Below are 17558 nucleotides of genomic sequence, written 5' to 3'. Positions count from 1 at the left end.
TATTCATCCAACCGGTCTAATACTAAATTAAAGAAAGTCTGCAAACAGAAAAAAAAAAACTACTCAAAAAAACAAAAACATCAAAGAAACTATAATAAGGCAGAAATAAAAAAGAATTTTACAATTAGACACCTTACCAAAGAAACAACAAGGGAATGAGCAGACAACTGCAGAGTCAATGCTCATACAATGTGATATCCAAGGATAGCAATACAAATCAATGCTCATAGAGCATAAGTTAAATCAAGTGGATGCAACTGGAACAGAGGAGAACTAAACACTAAATAATAATGAAATTATGTAAACGTATATAAACATTGTAAATAAATACTTTGCATCAGTATTCCAATTTCAAAGAGACTTAGAAATATGGTTTAATCTAAACCAAATGGAAAACAAAGGAGATATATATAGACTCTAGTACAGTGGTTCCCAAACTTTTTTGTCTGGTAGACCCCTTGCCATGTTTTCTGGTTTTCCGTAGACACCCTACTTAACTTGTATTGGATTTTTGCAAATTCATAAAAAAAAAATTTAAAGCAAATTTCTAACTGTAGTGAGCCAGAGTGTGGAAGAGTAATTTAAAGCTACATATGAAGTTATAGAGATCTATTTTTTATTGATAAAATTTAGGTTTAAACGAATTAAAATAACAATTTATATTTTTACTCGAATCACCAAACACACTGGAAATGTTGTATTTTTTAATTTTTTTTTGCACATCTATTATCCGTTGCTACGGATAAATGTTTCATGTAGGCTATTCTTGTTCTATGAAGTAGTCCTTCAAACATTAAATATTATTCAATCAATTAATTAATTTGCCTTATGTACAGTGGCGTAGCATCCCTGGCGCGAAGGGGCTCAATGAACCCGGGCCCACAAGCAATTCTAGGGGCCCACAGCTGTGGCGTAGCAACCATGGCGCGAAGGAGCTCATTACCCTCGGGCCCATGCCTCAAGGCCAATTGGAGCCCACATTAGAACTTAGGAAGAATATTTGTTTGTTCATTTGAAAAACTTTTAAGTCGTTTAACTCTGTTAAGAAGTTGTAAAAACATTGACTTTTAAGATACTATTGCTTATATATATGCAGTCCTAACTAAATCAAACGTTATGACATAATTACTTTTTTAAAGAAAATGGTACTATCGATACATTGGAATGTCCTTACATTTAGTTTACTCATTTTTGTCACACACTAAATTTGTTTTATTGGCTGGAGAGGAGCCCATCAAGATGTTCTTGAACCCGGAGTACTAGTGTGATATTTACTTGTGTAGCAGGCAGTGGTTACGTCGTATACATTACAGTCTCTGGCCATCACCTAAATTAAAATTTAACTTAACAATATTTAAACTACATGCTTACATATTACTTACTAATGTGTCTTAAAACGAATAGATTTTAATTAATACTATCGTTTTATCCCGTGCTTTTAAGAATGTGCGCTTATAATGCTGTCTCTAATTCAGTTACAAGAAGCACTGGCACTTGATTTCCAACATCAATGCGGTCCAATACAAAGCCGTGTTTATGCCATCTCCCATTCAGCTCGAGCCTGTCACACAAGTCCTGGGTTGGATCCCCATACTAAATGAAATATAGATGTTAAATGTTTTCTTGGAGGTTCAGCGAGTGCCAATTTAAATTCCGATAGCGGATTCCAGCGGTGGTTGATTTTGAAACCAATACGATGCCAATGCCCATACATTCTCATCGTATGACCTCAAAACCATCCATTCGAAGTTTGTTTGTTTCTTTGTTTTCTTGCGGTGGTTGATTTTGAAACCAATACGATGCAATGCCCACTCATTCACATCGTATGACTTTAAAACCATCCATTCGAATAACTTATTTTTTTTAAAAAAGGTACGATCTTTACATTGGAATGTCTTTGCATTTAGATCACTCATTTTTGTCACACACTAAATTTGTCTTATTGGCTGGAGGGGAGCCCACCAAGATGTTCTTGAAAGGTTTCGTGGGTCAACCCTGTTAAAATAAGGAGCCGTCCACCCTTAGCAGCACCTTCACCCTTAGGCAATTTGCAGCACACAGAGACGCCGATGACCCCAAACTGTATATATGTCGTTTGCTAAGAATTACATAAGAAGCTTTTAATTTTATAACTCATGCCACGGATGTGACCTTGAACTGTATTGTTGCGTAAAGAAATTCGTTTAATAATATCAGATTGTAGGTTTGTGTAAAACAGTTTTTAAAACTACAACGGTTAGTAAAATCAATGTTTTACCTTTAGTGTTTTCCATATTTTGATATATGTAAAGAGATATTGTAAGACTCTCGCAAACCATCATCTTCTCTAAATGATGTCGAAGAGAGATTTTGTGGGTCTATTCTTTATCTTTGAGTGTTCTAAAGCTAATCAAATCTTCATCTATTTTGTTAGGGTGGAATTGTCCAGCGTCATTGGTTTCATATCGTTATGAAAAGGCAATTAGGCAACCGCGAGTATGACAACGAAAGAATAAATTCCAATTTTAAATAATCAACGCTGTACAGTTTACATTCTTTTTGTTAAACATTAGTTACATCTAGACAAAATTAAGCTAGTTAAAAAAGTATTGAAATTAAATATAGCAATTTTTCGTTTGAATAGCAGGATAAATACTTAAAAGATTAACTCGGGTACAAATCAACGCCATTAAAAGATGAACATAACATAATACATAATGATAATGAAACTAAAGCAAACATTCTAAACAAATACTTTGCATCAGCATTCTCAGCCCCAGGAGACAAAGACATATTACTGAATTTGAACCAAGTAGACAACATAGAAGATATAGTAGTACAAGAAAATGGAATTCAAAAACTATTAGCCAACACCAAACCAAATAAAGCTTCTGGACCTGATGGTATTCCAGCTAGATTTCTCAAAGAACTAAGTAATGAGCTAGCCCCAGTGTTCAAAATACTCTTTCAGGCTTCACTTAACCAGGGCAGAGTACCAAAGGACTGGAAAGAAGCTAATGTCACCCCCCTATTTAAAAAAGGAGAAAAATCTGACCCAGGGAACTACAGACCAGTATCACTTACCAGCATCACATGTAAAATCCTAGAACACATAATATGTAGCAACATCATAAACCACTTAGACAAACATAATTTCCTCACACCATACCAACATGGCTTTAGGAAATATAGATCATGTGAAACACAACTAATAGGACTAATTGATGATTTTTCAAAAGGTTTAGATAATAGTGAACAAATAGATGCTATCTTACTAGATTTTTCTAAGGCTTTTGACAAAGTTCACCACCATAGTTTGCTTAAAAAATTAAAATATTTCGGCATTAATGGTCCACTGCATCAGTGGATTAAAGACTTTCTGATAGGGAGAGAACAAACTGTAATAATAAATGGCTCTAAATCAACACCGATAACAGTAAACTCAGGTGTACCTCAAGGTACAGTCTTGGGTCCACTACTATTTTTAATTTACATAAATGATTTACCAAATTGCATTAGTTCAGGAACAAAAGTCAGATTATTTGCAGACGATTGCATAATATATAGAACAATAAAAACAACACAAGACACAGATATTTTACAAAGAGAATTAGATGAATTACAGAAATGGGAATCAAATTGGAGCATGTCTTTCCACCCAGAAAAATGTCAGTTGTTAAGAGTAACAAAAAAACTAAAACAAATTAATTCCACTTATCTTATTCATGGCAAACCAGTATCACAGACTAAAAACGCAAAATACCTAGGTGTTATAATAAATGAAAAACTATCATGGAATCCACATATTGATGAAACTACAAAAAAATCAAACAAAGCATTAGGATTTATTAAAAGAAATTTCTATAAATCAAATAAGAACATAAAACTAAAATGTTACTTAACTTTGGTTAGGCCAATAATAGAATATGCATCCTCTGTTTGGGACCTCTCAACTCAAGAAAACATTAAGAAACTGGAACAGACACAAAATAGAGCAGTGAGATTCATAACAAACGAATATTCACATTTGACTAGAGTAACACCTTTAGTAAAATCACTAAATTTAGAAAGCCTTCAGGACAGAAGGCTCAAAAGTAAAGTAGCAATCATACATAAAACACTGAACCATAATCTTCAAATACAAAAACAAAATTTAATAAAATACTCTGAAAGACACAAAGATAAAGGCACATTCCTCGTCCCATATGCTAGGACAAATTTGTACAAATACTCCTTCTTCCCTAGTGCTATTAGAGCATGGAATGGGTTGCCTGAGCTAGCCAGGAAAACCAGTGACTTGGCAGAATTTAAGTCATTGGTTAATATGCATGACTAAATGCATGACGCGTAGGACGTAATCATCTTCTTTTTTGAAGTAACGTCTGTATTATATAAGATAAGATAAATCATATTAGTGTATAAAAGAATTACATTAATTTGATGTTAAGTTAAAGTCACGACCTGCTTAAATGAGATCTATTATCGTAGACCCCCGTGGACATCTCATAGACCCCCAATTTAATTTTTCCCTTTCGTAGACCCCTTGGAAGTCTTCGTGGACACCTGGGGGTCTATATAGACCACTTTGGGAATCACTGCTCTAGTATATACAAGAAAAAGGTATCCAGTCACATGAAAAAGTGTGCTAGATAAACCATGGTCATTCTATGACTGAAGGAGGCCAACACACACAATGGCAATGTTTTCGGTTCTGAAGATTAATAAGAGCAGTGTTTTACATGACTATGCAAACCCAGTTGCGACCTAGCAGCCTACATATTCTTCCGCATCTCGTGCAGACCAAGCCGTTGTCCACCGGCGGTCTAGTTAAGTTTTCTTTTCGTCTTCTGTGTCTTTTCTTTAGGTCTCAAATGTCTGACCCGCAGTCTTTGTGAGAGCTCTCTCTCTCTCTCTCTCTCTCTCTCTCTCTGGCTTTATGTAGACCAGCGGTTCTCAACATTTTTTGCTCGGCGACCCCTTTTTACAATTCCTCACTACGCCGAGACCCCCAACAGTAAATTCTGATTTGCATTGTAAAAGCTTTATGTTTAATCATGAAACAATATGTCATTATATTCTTGAAATATATATTTCTCCTTCTCATCCAATGACACATAAATGAAATAATATCTTTATAACATGCATTTATTGCCCTTACTATTTCTTAGTCACATAATCCACATTGAATACCATATGTGACGATTTTCTGAATTTAGACATGATAATGAACAGGCTGTTTTATGCTAATTATGTATTATTGCAAATTGAAGAAGAAGGTGCAACACAGACAAATCGGGACATGACTGCAAACGCTTGATCCAGAATTGTGTAATTAAAGATACATTTATCGCTGCATCTCTATTAATGAGTTCAATAAACTATTTCTGTTTCCTAAACATCTTCAACTTTAACTTTCATTGGAGTTCTGGCAGGTGCAAATGGGATGTTAAGTAGCTTTGGAAAGTTTGATGTTTATTTGTTTGTCAGGTTCAATATCATTTTCATCACAGAGACCACATAACATTTGGGAACATGTAAATATCATTTTCATCAAGAGGGCTCATAGGCCCTAAGGCCTAATATTGGGAACATTTAAATATCATTTTCATCAAGAGGGCTCATAGGCCCTAAGGCCTAATATTGGGAACATTTAAATATCATTTTCATCAAGAGGGCTCATAGGCCCTAAGGCCTAATATTGGGAACATTTAAATATCATTTTCATCAAGAGGGCTCATAGGCCCTAAGGCCTAATATTGGGAACATTTAAATATCATTTTCATCAAGAGAGCTCATAGGCCCTAAGGCCTAATATTGGGAACATTTAAATATCATTTTCATCAAGAGGGCTCATAGGCCCTAAGGCCTAATATTGGGAACATTTAAATATCATTTTCATCAAGAGAGCTCGTAGGCCCTAAGGCCTAATATTGGGAACATTTAAATATCATTTTCATCAAGAGGGCTCATAGGCCTAAGATTGGGAACATGTAAATATTATTTTCCTAAATATGATTTTCCTCCAATTTTGTTTGCCTATTGCATGTTTTATTTGGAATGATTGGAATATTCTCTCAGACGCGAGTTGATACAATTGATCCTTGCATTGACATTTTTCATAGCTTTAGTAGCATCGATAACTTTTGACGACTCATTCTTTACCAAAAGTTAAAATCCAGACCAACATACTACCATACTTGGAGCAGCATCTGTGCAGACCTCACTATTATTTTTCAAAGATATTTGACACTTTACCAAAAATGAATCTATTTTCTCTAACACATTTAAACTCTGTCGTAGAAGATTGCAAAAGTCCAGAGCTTTACAACACGACCAGGCGTAACGATACGTATTTGCATTAAGCCAGAGATGCCAAAAAGGGAAATGTGTATTCCAAGACCTGGAAATGTGTATTTTGAGGTGCAAATGTGTATTTTACTAAATATAAAGAAATATACTAATTCCAGCACGTAGCATAGCCTGCACGAAATGTAGCGATCCTAACACAACGTAAAGTTATATAAGACATTTTGTACATATTTACACTTTTAATCTTTGTAGAATATGTTAGAATGATGCCGTTCTTGTCACTTGGGAATGATTTTATGATCATAATGCCTCTAATGCAGCGATGCCCAAAGTTCGGCCCGCATGCGTGATTTCATCCGGCCCGCCGAAACGTTGACACAAAAAGTAGAAAATCCCCCCCCCCTTTTTTTTTTCAAGAAAGTTGAAAATGTATTTTTACCTTCGTTAGAGCCCTCACTTTTTCTCTGATGGATTGGTACCATGATCTTTAACGCGTGTGAGTTTTAATTTTATGAAATGGAACTCTGTATGTACCAGGAAAAGTAAATGGAACTTTCTGTGTAACATGGTAATAAGCCATAACATATTTGTTTTGTAAAGAAAGTCTGGCTGTTTCAAAAACAACAACATATACAGCGGCATTATAAAACAAATATGAAGGTCTTCTTGGTGTGAGCCATGTTGGCCTATAAAAGTGGGAAGCGTGGTAGAGAGGCTAAGTGCGCTTGAACTTGGCTTGACTACCTAGAAGGGGGCTCGAGGTTCGACACCCGACTCGGGCAGAGTTGTGTTTACTGAGCGCCTAAAGTCAGCACGGAAAACCAACTCCTAGATACCCCCTCCACTGGTCCACAAATGAGATTGAACCAAAAGCGCTCTGAGCATGCTATAAGCATGAAAGTAGTGCTATATAATAATAATAATGATAATAATAATAATAAAGATTGGTTAAACTACGCCTAGAGATTGGATGATCCATGGGAATATTTACCTAAAAGAGACACCAAAATAAGTTGGTGGTAAATGTTGCTCGCATTTTAAGTAGAGACATGAAGCCATTTTTAGACTAGTAAACAATGATAGACTTTGAATATCCCATTAATTAATGTAAGTAAGCCTACTAGATCCAATAGTTCCAAATAGTTTCAGGTGAATTTTTATTTCTTTTTTAGTACCTTTTTGTTGATGTGGCCCACGACACGCGTGTCGAAAGTTAAAATGGCCCGCAGGTCGAATTAGGTTGAGCACCACAGCTCTTATGTAGTCCACATTCCATAATAGCGCAGCAGAAAATTCATTCAAAAGAATGGGAATTTTTGTTACAAGTGAAATTAAAACCAGATCTAATGGTTTGCTTAGCTGTATCAGTGACATCAAATTCTATAAAAGTAGTTTTGTTTATATGTAATTTCTTTACAAGGTATACAGTCACAGTATACAGACACTGGAAATATTTTTTCCCATTTCGACTAAAAATTCAGATTTTCTTCTTTTAGACAATTCTTTGCAGAATTCGCAATGAAAGCTCTACATCCTCTACAATCACTAACAACAAACATTTTAAAGATTTTTTTCAGGCAGGTCACCCTAATTAGTCATTAAATTTGTTTCTAAAAATAAAGCTGAGCTATTGAGTCTGCTGAATAGTTCTGGTTTCTGATGCTTGATGTTGTTTTATAAAACAAACAAAGTATTGAGGGAAGACGAAAGGAATCAAGAATTTAATAATTTTTGTCTGCATTATTAAAGCTTTTCTTTTGCAAACACACTCAGACGAATGCATTTGATTTCATTCTTTGAATTTAGGCCTTCATAAGTAATGAAACCTAGCTAGTCGCTAGTGACTATGACAGTAGCCCTTGATCTGCAAGTTAGGGATCATCAGTTTGATTCCCTTTATCATGCTAAGAGAGAGAGAGAGAGAGAGAGAGAGAGAGAGAGATTAAGATCAACCAATATTTCTTCTATATGTGGTGGGTTCGACACAGAATTATAACAACCAAAATGACGAAGCAAGTCAGGAGGCTTATTATAAGTTTAATGTACACAAAAAACCTGCCAAGGCAAACATACAACATGATTACTAACGAGCATAAAATAAACATAATTATATGGTCTAAATGAACAGACCAATTTGTAAAAAAAAATGTAAACACAACATCAGGTATAAATACTAGATCAAGCAAAAACAAAAAAGAAAATCTTATAGTGTGAACCAATCATCTCTTTTATGAACATAAGAGAGATATGGAACACCACCAAACATTAATAAAATAAATGACAAAGTAATTAATAAAAAATAAATCAAATAGTTCTATAGAAAACTAACATACATTGAAGAGCTTCGCTCTTACCTTTTCTTACAAAAACTATGACAATTAAATAGAACAAAGGTAGTCCGACAATGAGGACAAAACCTGGGTAGCAATATGATATATATAAAAAATAAACAAGAATATGTGATGTACAAGAAACAGTAAAAATGTGTTTACCTGCAGCCTTGGTCAAAACAATGAACTTAGGACAAACACAGCAGGATCAGACAAGGTGGTATTGGAGTAGGTGCGTAGCAGCAAGTTTCAATCGAGGACGCCAGCAGGAAAAGGAATTCAGCTACCGGGGCAGAGGTCAACTTGACCCTTTGCTGACCGGTGCTTGGTCAAGTTGAGCCGACCCGTATATTATGTCCTCCCCACTACAGAGCCCCTAGCTTGAAACGACCCGTCTCGGGGCGTTTAGCCTAGTACGTTTCTGGAAACAGAAACAACTGTTTCTTCTCTGAACAGCCATTTTCTTGGACGCCATATATGTTTCCGGACTGTAGTGTACTTGAACCTTGGATTCTACAGGGTGGCCTATCAGGTTTCTCTTTGTATGAAGAATGTAGCTGGTGCTGTGGGCTTTCCATCTGGTAATCAAGGACACTAAAATCTGTCATAGATGTTTGGGAACCTGATGGTAGTGCGGTAGTGAGGGGTGAACCAAAAAGTCTCTGTTGCTGGTGGCACTGTTTGTTTCTCCTGAATGAATATGGTCTGCAGAACTTATCAATCCGGGACTTGCATGACTGACAAGCCTCAAACTTTCCGTCTCTGGATGTAGAGCCTGGTTGGGTAAGGTGACTTGCACCACGGGTGTGAATGCGCCTAGCCTGTTTATTGGCCCGTTGTCCTACTTGGTTGACTTGAGGTGAAATGGCAAGTTTGCTCCTGCTAACTAATTCGGAGGGGTGAGACTTGACTGTTTCTCTCGCAACCTGCAGGGCCTCTCTACATTGAGAGCTAACATTAATAGGCAGGTGTGATGGCATCATATCTCTTATAGTGTGCTTGGATTTAAAAACGTCTTGGGTGTCTCTTACTCCTTGTCGAGAGGATGCGGTTAGATGCACTGAAGGCAACTTAATAGTGGAGTTTTGGGGAATTTCCAGCTTTATAAATCTTGATCCAAGTACAATGTCATACAATGAGGATTCTAAAACAGCAGCTGTAATAGTACTATGGACAAAACGGGACTTGACATGCACTTTAGCAAGAGGTACTGTTTTGGGTGGGATGTCTAAGTCAAGAGATTGAAGGGTCACTGATACATCCATAATGTCTTCAGGTCTTACAAAAGATCTACTGACAATAGCATCAAAAGAGCAGCCAGAGTCTAATAGACATTTAGCCCTACGTCCATTGATTAGCACTTCCTCTTCAACTTGCGGATTACGTCCAGATGAAGATGGGTTGTTTGTGTATCCAGGAAAAAGGGCAGCAATTGTGTGGATTGGCTGTGATCTGCATTCATACAAATTGTGTGAGCGGCTGTTGTGAAAATTACACCATTTTCCTAACTTCTGCCTTTTAGGTATTGTGGGTGGATTTTCTGAAACAGGGGGCAATAGACCATTGACAGAACAACCAATAGCACTTGAGTGAATCAGAGTTTCAGGTTGTGACAATTCCAGACATTGATTCGCCACATGTCCAGACTTCCAGCAGTTGATGCAGACTGGTGCTCCATCCTCAGCATATGGGAAGAATCCCCTACTTGTTTGCGCCCAAATCAGTCCTGCAGGTGCTGTGGGGCGGTTAACTGCCCACTGAACTTGGTATGGGCTGCTCTGCCCATTTGCTTGTGGAGTGTGCTGTAAAGCCTCCAATAACTCCCCAAACCTGTTCAATTGGGAACTTACCAGTTCACACCACTGGTTTTGTAGTTGGGAGTTTCCTCGGTCCTGGCTTTCCCATTTGAGGGCCTGGTTTCTAACTGCAATGAATGTTATTGCTGGTTCCTCCTCCACCAGTCTCAGCAGTTCCCTACGTAGTGCAGAGTCGTTCAGCCCGTGGACGAATTGATCCCTCAGCCTTGCCTCGCTGAAGCACTCAACTCTCTCCCGCCTTTGTTGGCTTACCGCCACCGAGTGTTCGCAGAAGAGCCGGTGTGAGAAGTCTCGAAGGGACTCTGCTATCTGTTGACGTGATCTCAGGAAGACCACCTCAGCTTCTCGCACTGGCATAGTCTGGGCAAACGCCTCAAGGAGGGTTTCCAACAAGGCTTCTGGGTCACTCTTTGTCTTTGAGGTCTGCAAATCGAGCTCCTTCCTGGCGGGGCCGCTGACATTGCTCATAATGACTGCCACCTTTTCCTGTGCAGAATAAGGCCTGAGCTCCCATGCCTCTCTTATTTCCCTTGCAAAGTCCTCGGCCGTTGGCTCATCGGCAGTGCCCCTACCACTGAACTGGCGCACCCGCTTTGTCTGTTCCGAGATTATGAGAGGCCGTTGGCAGGCCAGTTTCAGGGCCTCTAACTGAGCCCGGAGGGCAGCGACTTCAGTTTGGTCCACTCCTGCTCCTCCTTCTGGCTCTCCTTCGCTGCCCAAAGGACCGACCTCACCCCAATCCACTGCATTGTGTTTTGTCCTGTTCTCCATTGGCTGCAGGTTTTTGTTTAATACAATTATACTCTAACTTAATACAATTATATACTTTAAATAATAACTACCTAAACTACCCTGAAAGAAAAAAAAAAAAAACAACCGGAATATCTCAAATGGTACAATATAATAAAAAAAAGTACTTGTTCAGCTTCTGACTTGATTGCAAGGTTCCGAAGGCTCCACTTATCGTCTGAAAGGGAGGTCTGGTAGACTCTTTCTTCGGATCCCACTTCTGACACCAAAAGATTCTGTGGTGGGTTCGACACAGAATTATAACAACCAAAATGACGAAGCAAGTCAGGAGGCTTATTATAAGTTTAATGTACACAAAAAACCTGCCAAGGCAAACATACAACATGATTACTAACGAGCATAAAATAAACATAATTATATGGTCTAAATGAACAGACCAATTTGTAAAAAAAAATGTAAACACAACATCAGGTATAAATACTAGATCAAGCAAAAACAAAAAAGAAAATCTTATAGTGTGAACCAATCATCTCTTTTATGAACATAAGAGAGATATGGAACACCACCAAACATTAATAAAATAAATGACAAAGTAATTAATAAAAAATAAATCAAATAGTTCTATAGAAAACTAACATACATTGAAGAGCTTCGCTCTTACCTTTTCTTACAAAAACTATGACAATTAAATAGAACAAAGGTAGTCCGACAATGAGGACAAAACCTGGGTAGCAATATGATATATATAAAAAATAAACAAGAATATGTGATGTACAAGAAACAGTAAAAATGTGTTTACCTGCAGCCTTGGTCAAAACAATGAACTTAGGACAAACACAGCAGGATCAGACAAGGTGGTATTGGAGTAGGTGCGTAGCAGCAAGTTTCAATCGAGGACGCCAGCAGGAAAAGGAATTCAGCTACCGGGGCAGAGGTCAACTTGACCCTTTGCTGACCGGTGCTTGGTCAAGTTGAGCCGACCCGTATATTATGTCCTCCCCACTACATATATTATTATATATTTTCACTTTCATCTCAAAAGAACTCTCTCCTGGATTTGGTGGTTTAAAAAAAAATCTATACAAAGTTAAAACTGCCTATTTCGACCCTTTTTTTTATTTTAGATTCCATAATATATTTTATATAGCGCTATTTTCATGCTTAAAGCATGAATCTCATTTGTGGACCAGTGTGAAGAGAGGGCATCTAGGAGAAGGTTTTTCTATGCTGCCTTTGGGCGCTCAGTAAACACGACTCTGCTCGAGGCGGGTGTCGAACCTCTAGCCCCCTTCATAGGTAGCCAAGCCAGGCCAAGTTCAAGCGCACTTAGCCTCTCGACCACGCTTCCCACTTTTTAATGTTATTTATTTATTTATTTAATAAGTGTTCCAATGCTCGGGTTCATACCCTGCCATATCTGCTACCCCCCCCCCCCCCCCCGGTCGTCTTGCAGGAGGTTTGGAATAGGAAGTAAACTATATTCCACTCTGAAGGAACATCCCTAGCATGTAAAACAAACTAACAAACAAGGAAGCCGCCTAGCCTAAGGTCTCCAAATGATCTCCTTTTTTCATAGAAGAAATAGTCCAACGTTTTTATTGTAAGGAACGAACGAGTTTTTGTACCGCTCGGTTCAAGTATTGATAGATAGAAGTCGCCCACTTGGTGACGACTTGACGTAGTTATGATGGAGCGGGTGGCCGTTGTTTTCCAAGATTTTTCCGAGACATTGTTTTTAAATGTTCATTTAAATATGATAGTGTTGTGCGTGTGATTTTATATGCTTTTTTTTAAAAAATAATGTTGTCTAAGCGGCGCAACAGTTTAGAAGATCGTTGCCTTGCCAACAAGTTATTCCGTATGTTAACAGATTTTGCATAGTCGCGCAATAAAAATTATCTAGGATCTTCCTATTTAATTTAAAGCTATTGAGTTTGTATAGGAAAAATAGCACAGGCGAAAGTACACAATCTTGTGGAGCACCCGTACATAGTACTCGAGTTGATGATTTGGTGTTGTTGACTTTAACAGACTGGAGACGTTGGATTTAAAATTTTAGACGTACGTAGGGGCTGACATTTAAGTTGTTCATCAGATGTGACTGTAAGGTATTAACAGCTGAGAAGAAATCTACGAAGAGCACTCGTGCATACGTTTTGGGTGCATCGAGAAACTTATAAAGCTGGTCCAAAAGCAGTAGACTAGCATCCTCAGTTCCCCTAGTTTCTTTATAAGGATACGGACCTAATTCACCAATCGTAAACAAACAACATTTATCCGTTGATAAAACAACGGGGAAAAAACTGTCACGTAACAGCCTGTATGTATTATGTAATTTGTATAGAAGAGATAGAGAATCTCGTGGCTAAATGTTGTTTGTTTACGATTGGTGAATGAGGTCCATTGGTGAGGGTCTAGGCTATTATTATCTTTTGCTACAAGTTGTTCAAGCATAGATTTTTCAAAACATTTCATAGCTATAGGTGTTAGTGCTACTGGGCGGAAATCATTTAAGCTATCTATTTTTGGTTTCTTTGGTACTGGTACGATCTCTGAAGTTTTCCAGATGTGTGGAATTACGCACGTTTGTAACAAGTGGTTAAATATGTGAGAGAAGATAAAAGAGATTTGTTCCGCACATAGCTTGATCAGCGTGCCACCAATTTTATTTGGTCAGGAAGTTTTTGTTACATTTACGCTTCTAAATGATAAGGTCACATCATGTCCAATTTCATGTATCAATCTAATCGTCCATGTCTATCACTGACTTAAACTCTGTTAAGTCGTTGGTTTTCCTGGCTGATTCAGGCTACTTCTTTCTAACGACACGTAGGACGTAATCATCTTCTTTTTTGAAGTAACGTCTGTATTATATAAGATAAGACACTAGGGAAGAAAGAGCACTTGTATCAATTTTTCCTACCCATACCATGGGCGCTACAGCCCATGAAGGGCTCTGGCCTGTTACAACATATCCCTCCATTCAGATCTCTCCTGGGCCTTTCGTCTCCACGTTCTAACCCCAACCTGTTGTAGATCTGCCTCCACATCATCAATCCATCGCATTCGGGGTCTGCCTTTGGGTCGCCTGCCATCTGGTTTTTGCCTGAATACAATTTTCGCCTCTCTGACATTCTTTCCAGGTGTCCTGCCCAACTATGGGCTTTTTTTTATTTCTGTTTGTGGTTCTTCATACAATTGATATATCTCATGGTTAGTGTGTGTGTCCTCCACTCTGTATCATCTTGTATAGCACCATTGATTTTCCTAAGAATTTTTTGTTCCCAAGTATTTAGTAGTTTTTCGGTTGTCTTTGTCAGTGTCCAGGTCTCACTTGCATACTTGCATACATTGCTGCTGGTCTTTATATGCTTCTGTCCTAGCTGGCTGGAAGTTCAGATTAGGTCAGAAACGATAGCTCCGAGATAGTTACGATTTCTGACAGTCGCCAGATTTTCACCTTCAATCCTGATGTCCGTTTTCAAGACGTGTTCGCTATTGGTCACATCACACGATTTTGTTTTTTTGCATCGAACATTCCTACATGATTTGCGAAACTGTTTCCTCATAGATGGGGGGGGGGGGGGGACTCGAAGTTCTGTGCAGAACCGTGCAAAGTATGCAAAGATGAGACTACGTATCCCGTAGTATTTTTACTGCTTTTTAGTCACTGCTCTGTTTCATGCAACACATTGTAAGCCTAGGTTTGGAAGTGTACATCCTTTCTTTCTTTATATTTGTAAGTGTTTGTGTTCTTTTAGTGTCTCTTGTACGTTTGAAACATATCAAGTACACGCTGAATATGTCTGTATACAAGTAACATGCTTAGAGATCTTTATCAAATAGCTAGAGACCTAGGTTTGGCAAGAGATAATTTGTCAACTGTTGATGAGTTGTTCCAACTGTTGATGAGTTGTTTCAACTGTTGATGAGTTGTTTAAAATGTTGATGAGTTGTTCCAACTGTTGATGAGTTGTTCCAACTGTTGTAGGTTGGCTAATAAGCAGGGGCGGACTGGCTATATGGGCATTCGGGCAAATGCTCTGAGGGCCGGTACCTAAATGGGCCAGTAGGGCCACTGAAAGGGAAGCATGGATGCCACCATGACACGTATTAAATTGTCAAAGGTATTTAAATATTCTCTTATCGGCCCAAAAGTGACCCTCTGAACGTCGTGTTTAAAAAAATATCTTTTACAGGCTCTAAAGTGTAATACTAATTTAATATATTTAACATAATAATTTAATAATAACTAATATCCTTAGACAGTGCTACTAGTAGGCTTCATCCCTTTAGGGCCTACCTACTTAGCGATTAAAAAGCAACATAAGGCCTATATTTCTTATAAAGATACCGAGTTCACTGTATGCATGCATACCGATACATTATAAAAATTTATTGAATATTTATAATAACAGGTAGGCCTATAATTGGATGCCCATCATATGATATACAATTTATGGGCTGGTTTGTATAGAAATGCCCTGGCCGATTTTGACACCAAGTCCGCATCTGCTAATAAGTATGATAAGTCAAAAAAATGTTTTAAGGAGATCAAAGAATTTTTTTTTTTAACAAAGTACACTTCTTATGAGAGGGTATCACAAGGGAATGCAGTGATATGAAGGATTGCTGGATAGTATGCGAAGGGCCGGATTTAAGCATGTGGAGGCCACGTGTCAGAATTTTTGTGGAGGCCCCTACACTTTTTAGAAAGCTTGAATAAAAATCCACTTTTAACATTTATTAAAAATCAATAATCACATTGACAGCTAATGGTAAACCATAGTTTAGTAGAAAGAAATAGAGTACTTGTCATAAGAGCATAGATGATGTGAAAGCTGTTTCAATTATTCCCTTGGTGCACATATGTTGACTAGCTCTCGCTATTATAAAGCAGAGTTTCCACAATACAGGCGTTGTAGATTAGCATTTTTTTATTTGCCATGGTCAGTTTAGTATTTTCTCAGACATGCTTAGAGAGTTTTGTCAACCTTGTGCTAAACGTAGCAATATCAGTTTGAAAAAAAGGTCATCGGACCTCAGACCAGCAAATATGTAACACTTTAGTCAAAAGATGGCATGATCATCAATAATCGTGCACTGCAAATGGGGCAATAGGTAGAGCATTTTACAAACTCTTCTTAGTCATAGATGCTCTTTTGCTAAACGCTTTGTCTTTCTCAACACTTGCAATGAAACGCCTTTTCAAAGAAATTGAGAGCTGCCTTTGACAAGCTTACACGTTGAAAAACAGCTAGAGGAGTTAGAATTTCTGCAGAAACAATGATGTATTTTGGCCCCAACACTATTCAGTATTTTGTTTTTAATCGTCAGGAAGATGAAGTACGTACCCTCAGCAGACTCATTGGAAACGTTTTTAGCCTGTCTCGACTTAAAGGCAAAACGAAAACTGTTGTTCGCTGAAGACGCAGCACTGACCTCCCACTCACCTTCCATTCGCAACATGGATTACAAAGGAAGGTAGATGCTTTGGCGCTGCATATCAAGAATTCAATCTTACAATAAGATTCACCAAATTCTGACACGTCACATAAGTACCCGTGGTAACTATCGGAAATCATTCTCTTACGGTTGTGCAGGAATGTACCTAACAGGGGTAAATCAATTAACAAGCAGCCTAAATTGAGACTATAAAGATATATTTAAACTACAGAAATGGTTGTCAATCGTAAGATTTAAAAATGAGAGGGGAAAAAAGTTTAAAAAAAAAAAGTAAAGTTGATAAACCGTCTAAACTTTGAGACTTTTAAAATCTCTTTTGTGGAGGCCCCTTTTTTTTTGTGAAGTCCCCGGGGCTGTAGCTCCACCTGCTCTGTCTTAAATCCGGCCCCGAGTAAGCCACTGAAAAAAAAAAAAAAGAGAACTGGTACTTATTGCGCTAAGGACACAACTTGGTCTGGTAATCTTGAGTTGTCTTATCTTGTCTATTTATCTTATCAATTACAGACGTTCCTTCAAAAGAGAAGATAATTACGTCCTACACGTCTCAGTGTAATATTCTAGTCGTGCATGAGAGGTAATGAGAGACTTAAACTTAAACAAGTCGTTTTTTTTTATGGCTGATGCAGGTAACCCATTCAATGCGATATATGGCCCTAGCGAAGATGGAGTACTTGTTCGAATTTGTCCTAGCTTATGGAATAAGAAATAGCTTATTTTCAGATTATACTAGACTGATGGTCCAACACAAATAATTTAGCCGGTTTTTTCAAAGGGGGGGGGATGTTAATATGAACTTTATTTTAAATAAATACTACACTTTCGACCATTGTGACATTTAGGCTACGCTTAGTCCTATATTGGCCTAAAGCATGTTATAGGTAATAGAATTATTTTAAACATTTTTAAA

General features: G+C 37.8%; 1 protein-coding gene across 2 annotated transcripts; it reads right to left on the bottom strand.

Annotated features, from left to right (window-relative positions):
- Window positions 1-8243: 8243 nt before the first annotated feature.
- LOC129922505 (uncharacterized) lies at window positions 8244-12187 on the bottom strand. Of its 2 annotated transcripts, XR_008774508.1 has the most exons (3): window positions 11985-12187; window positions 8781-11547; window positions 8244-8343 (listed from the first exon to the last, which is right to left on the bottom strand). XR_008774508.1 is itself a non-coding variant. In XM_056008984.1 (2 exons), the coding sequence occupies exon 2, from the start codon at window positions 11204-11206 to the stop codon at window positions 9029-9031; it is 2178 nt and encodes a 725-aa protein (XP_055864959.1). In that variant the 5' UTR covers window positions 11207-11547; window positions 11985-12187; the 3' UTR covers window positions 8350-9028. The 2 variants fall into 2 exon arrangements, 1 of the variants encoding a protein (XP_055864959.1); XM_056008984.1 differs by lacking the exon at window positions 8244-8343 and having other exon boundaries at window positions 8350-11547.
- Between the last annotated feature and the right edge of the window lie 5371 nt (window positions 12188-17558).

This window comes from Biomphalaria glabrata, chromosome 13 (genome assembly GCF_947242115.1).
Source record: "Biomphalaria glabrata chromosome 13, xgBioGlab47.1, whole genome shotgun sequence".
NCBI classification, from domain to species: Eukaryota; Metazoa; Mollusca; class Gastropoda; family Planorbidae; genus Biomphalaria; species Biomphalaria glabrata.
This window is presented reverse-complemented; position numbering and strand designations above follow the sequence as displayed.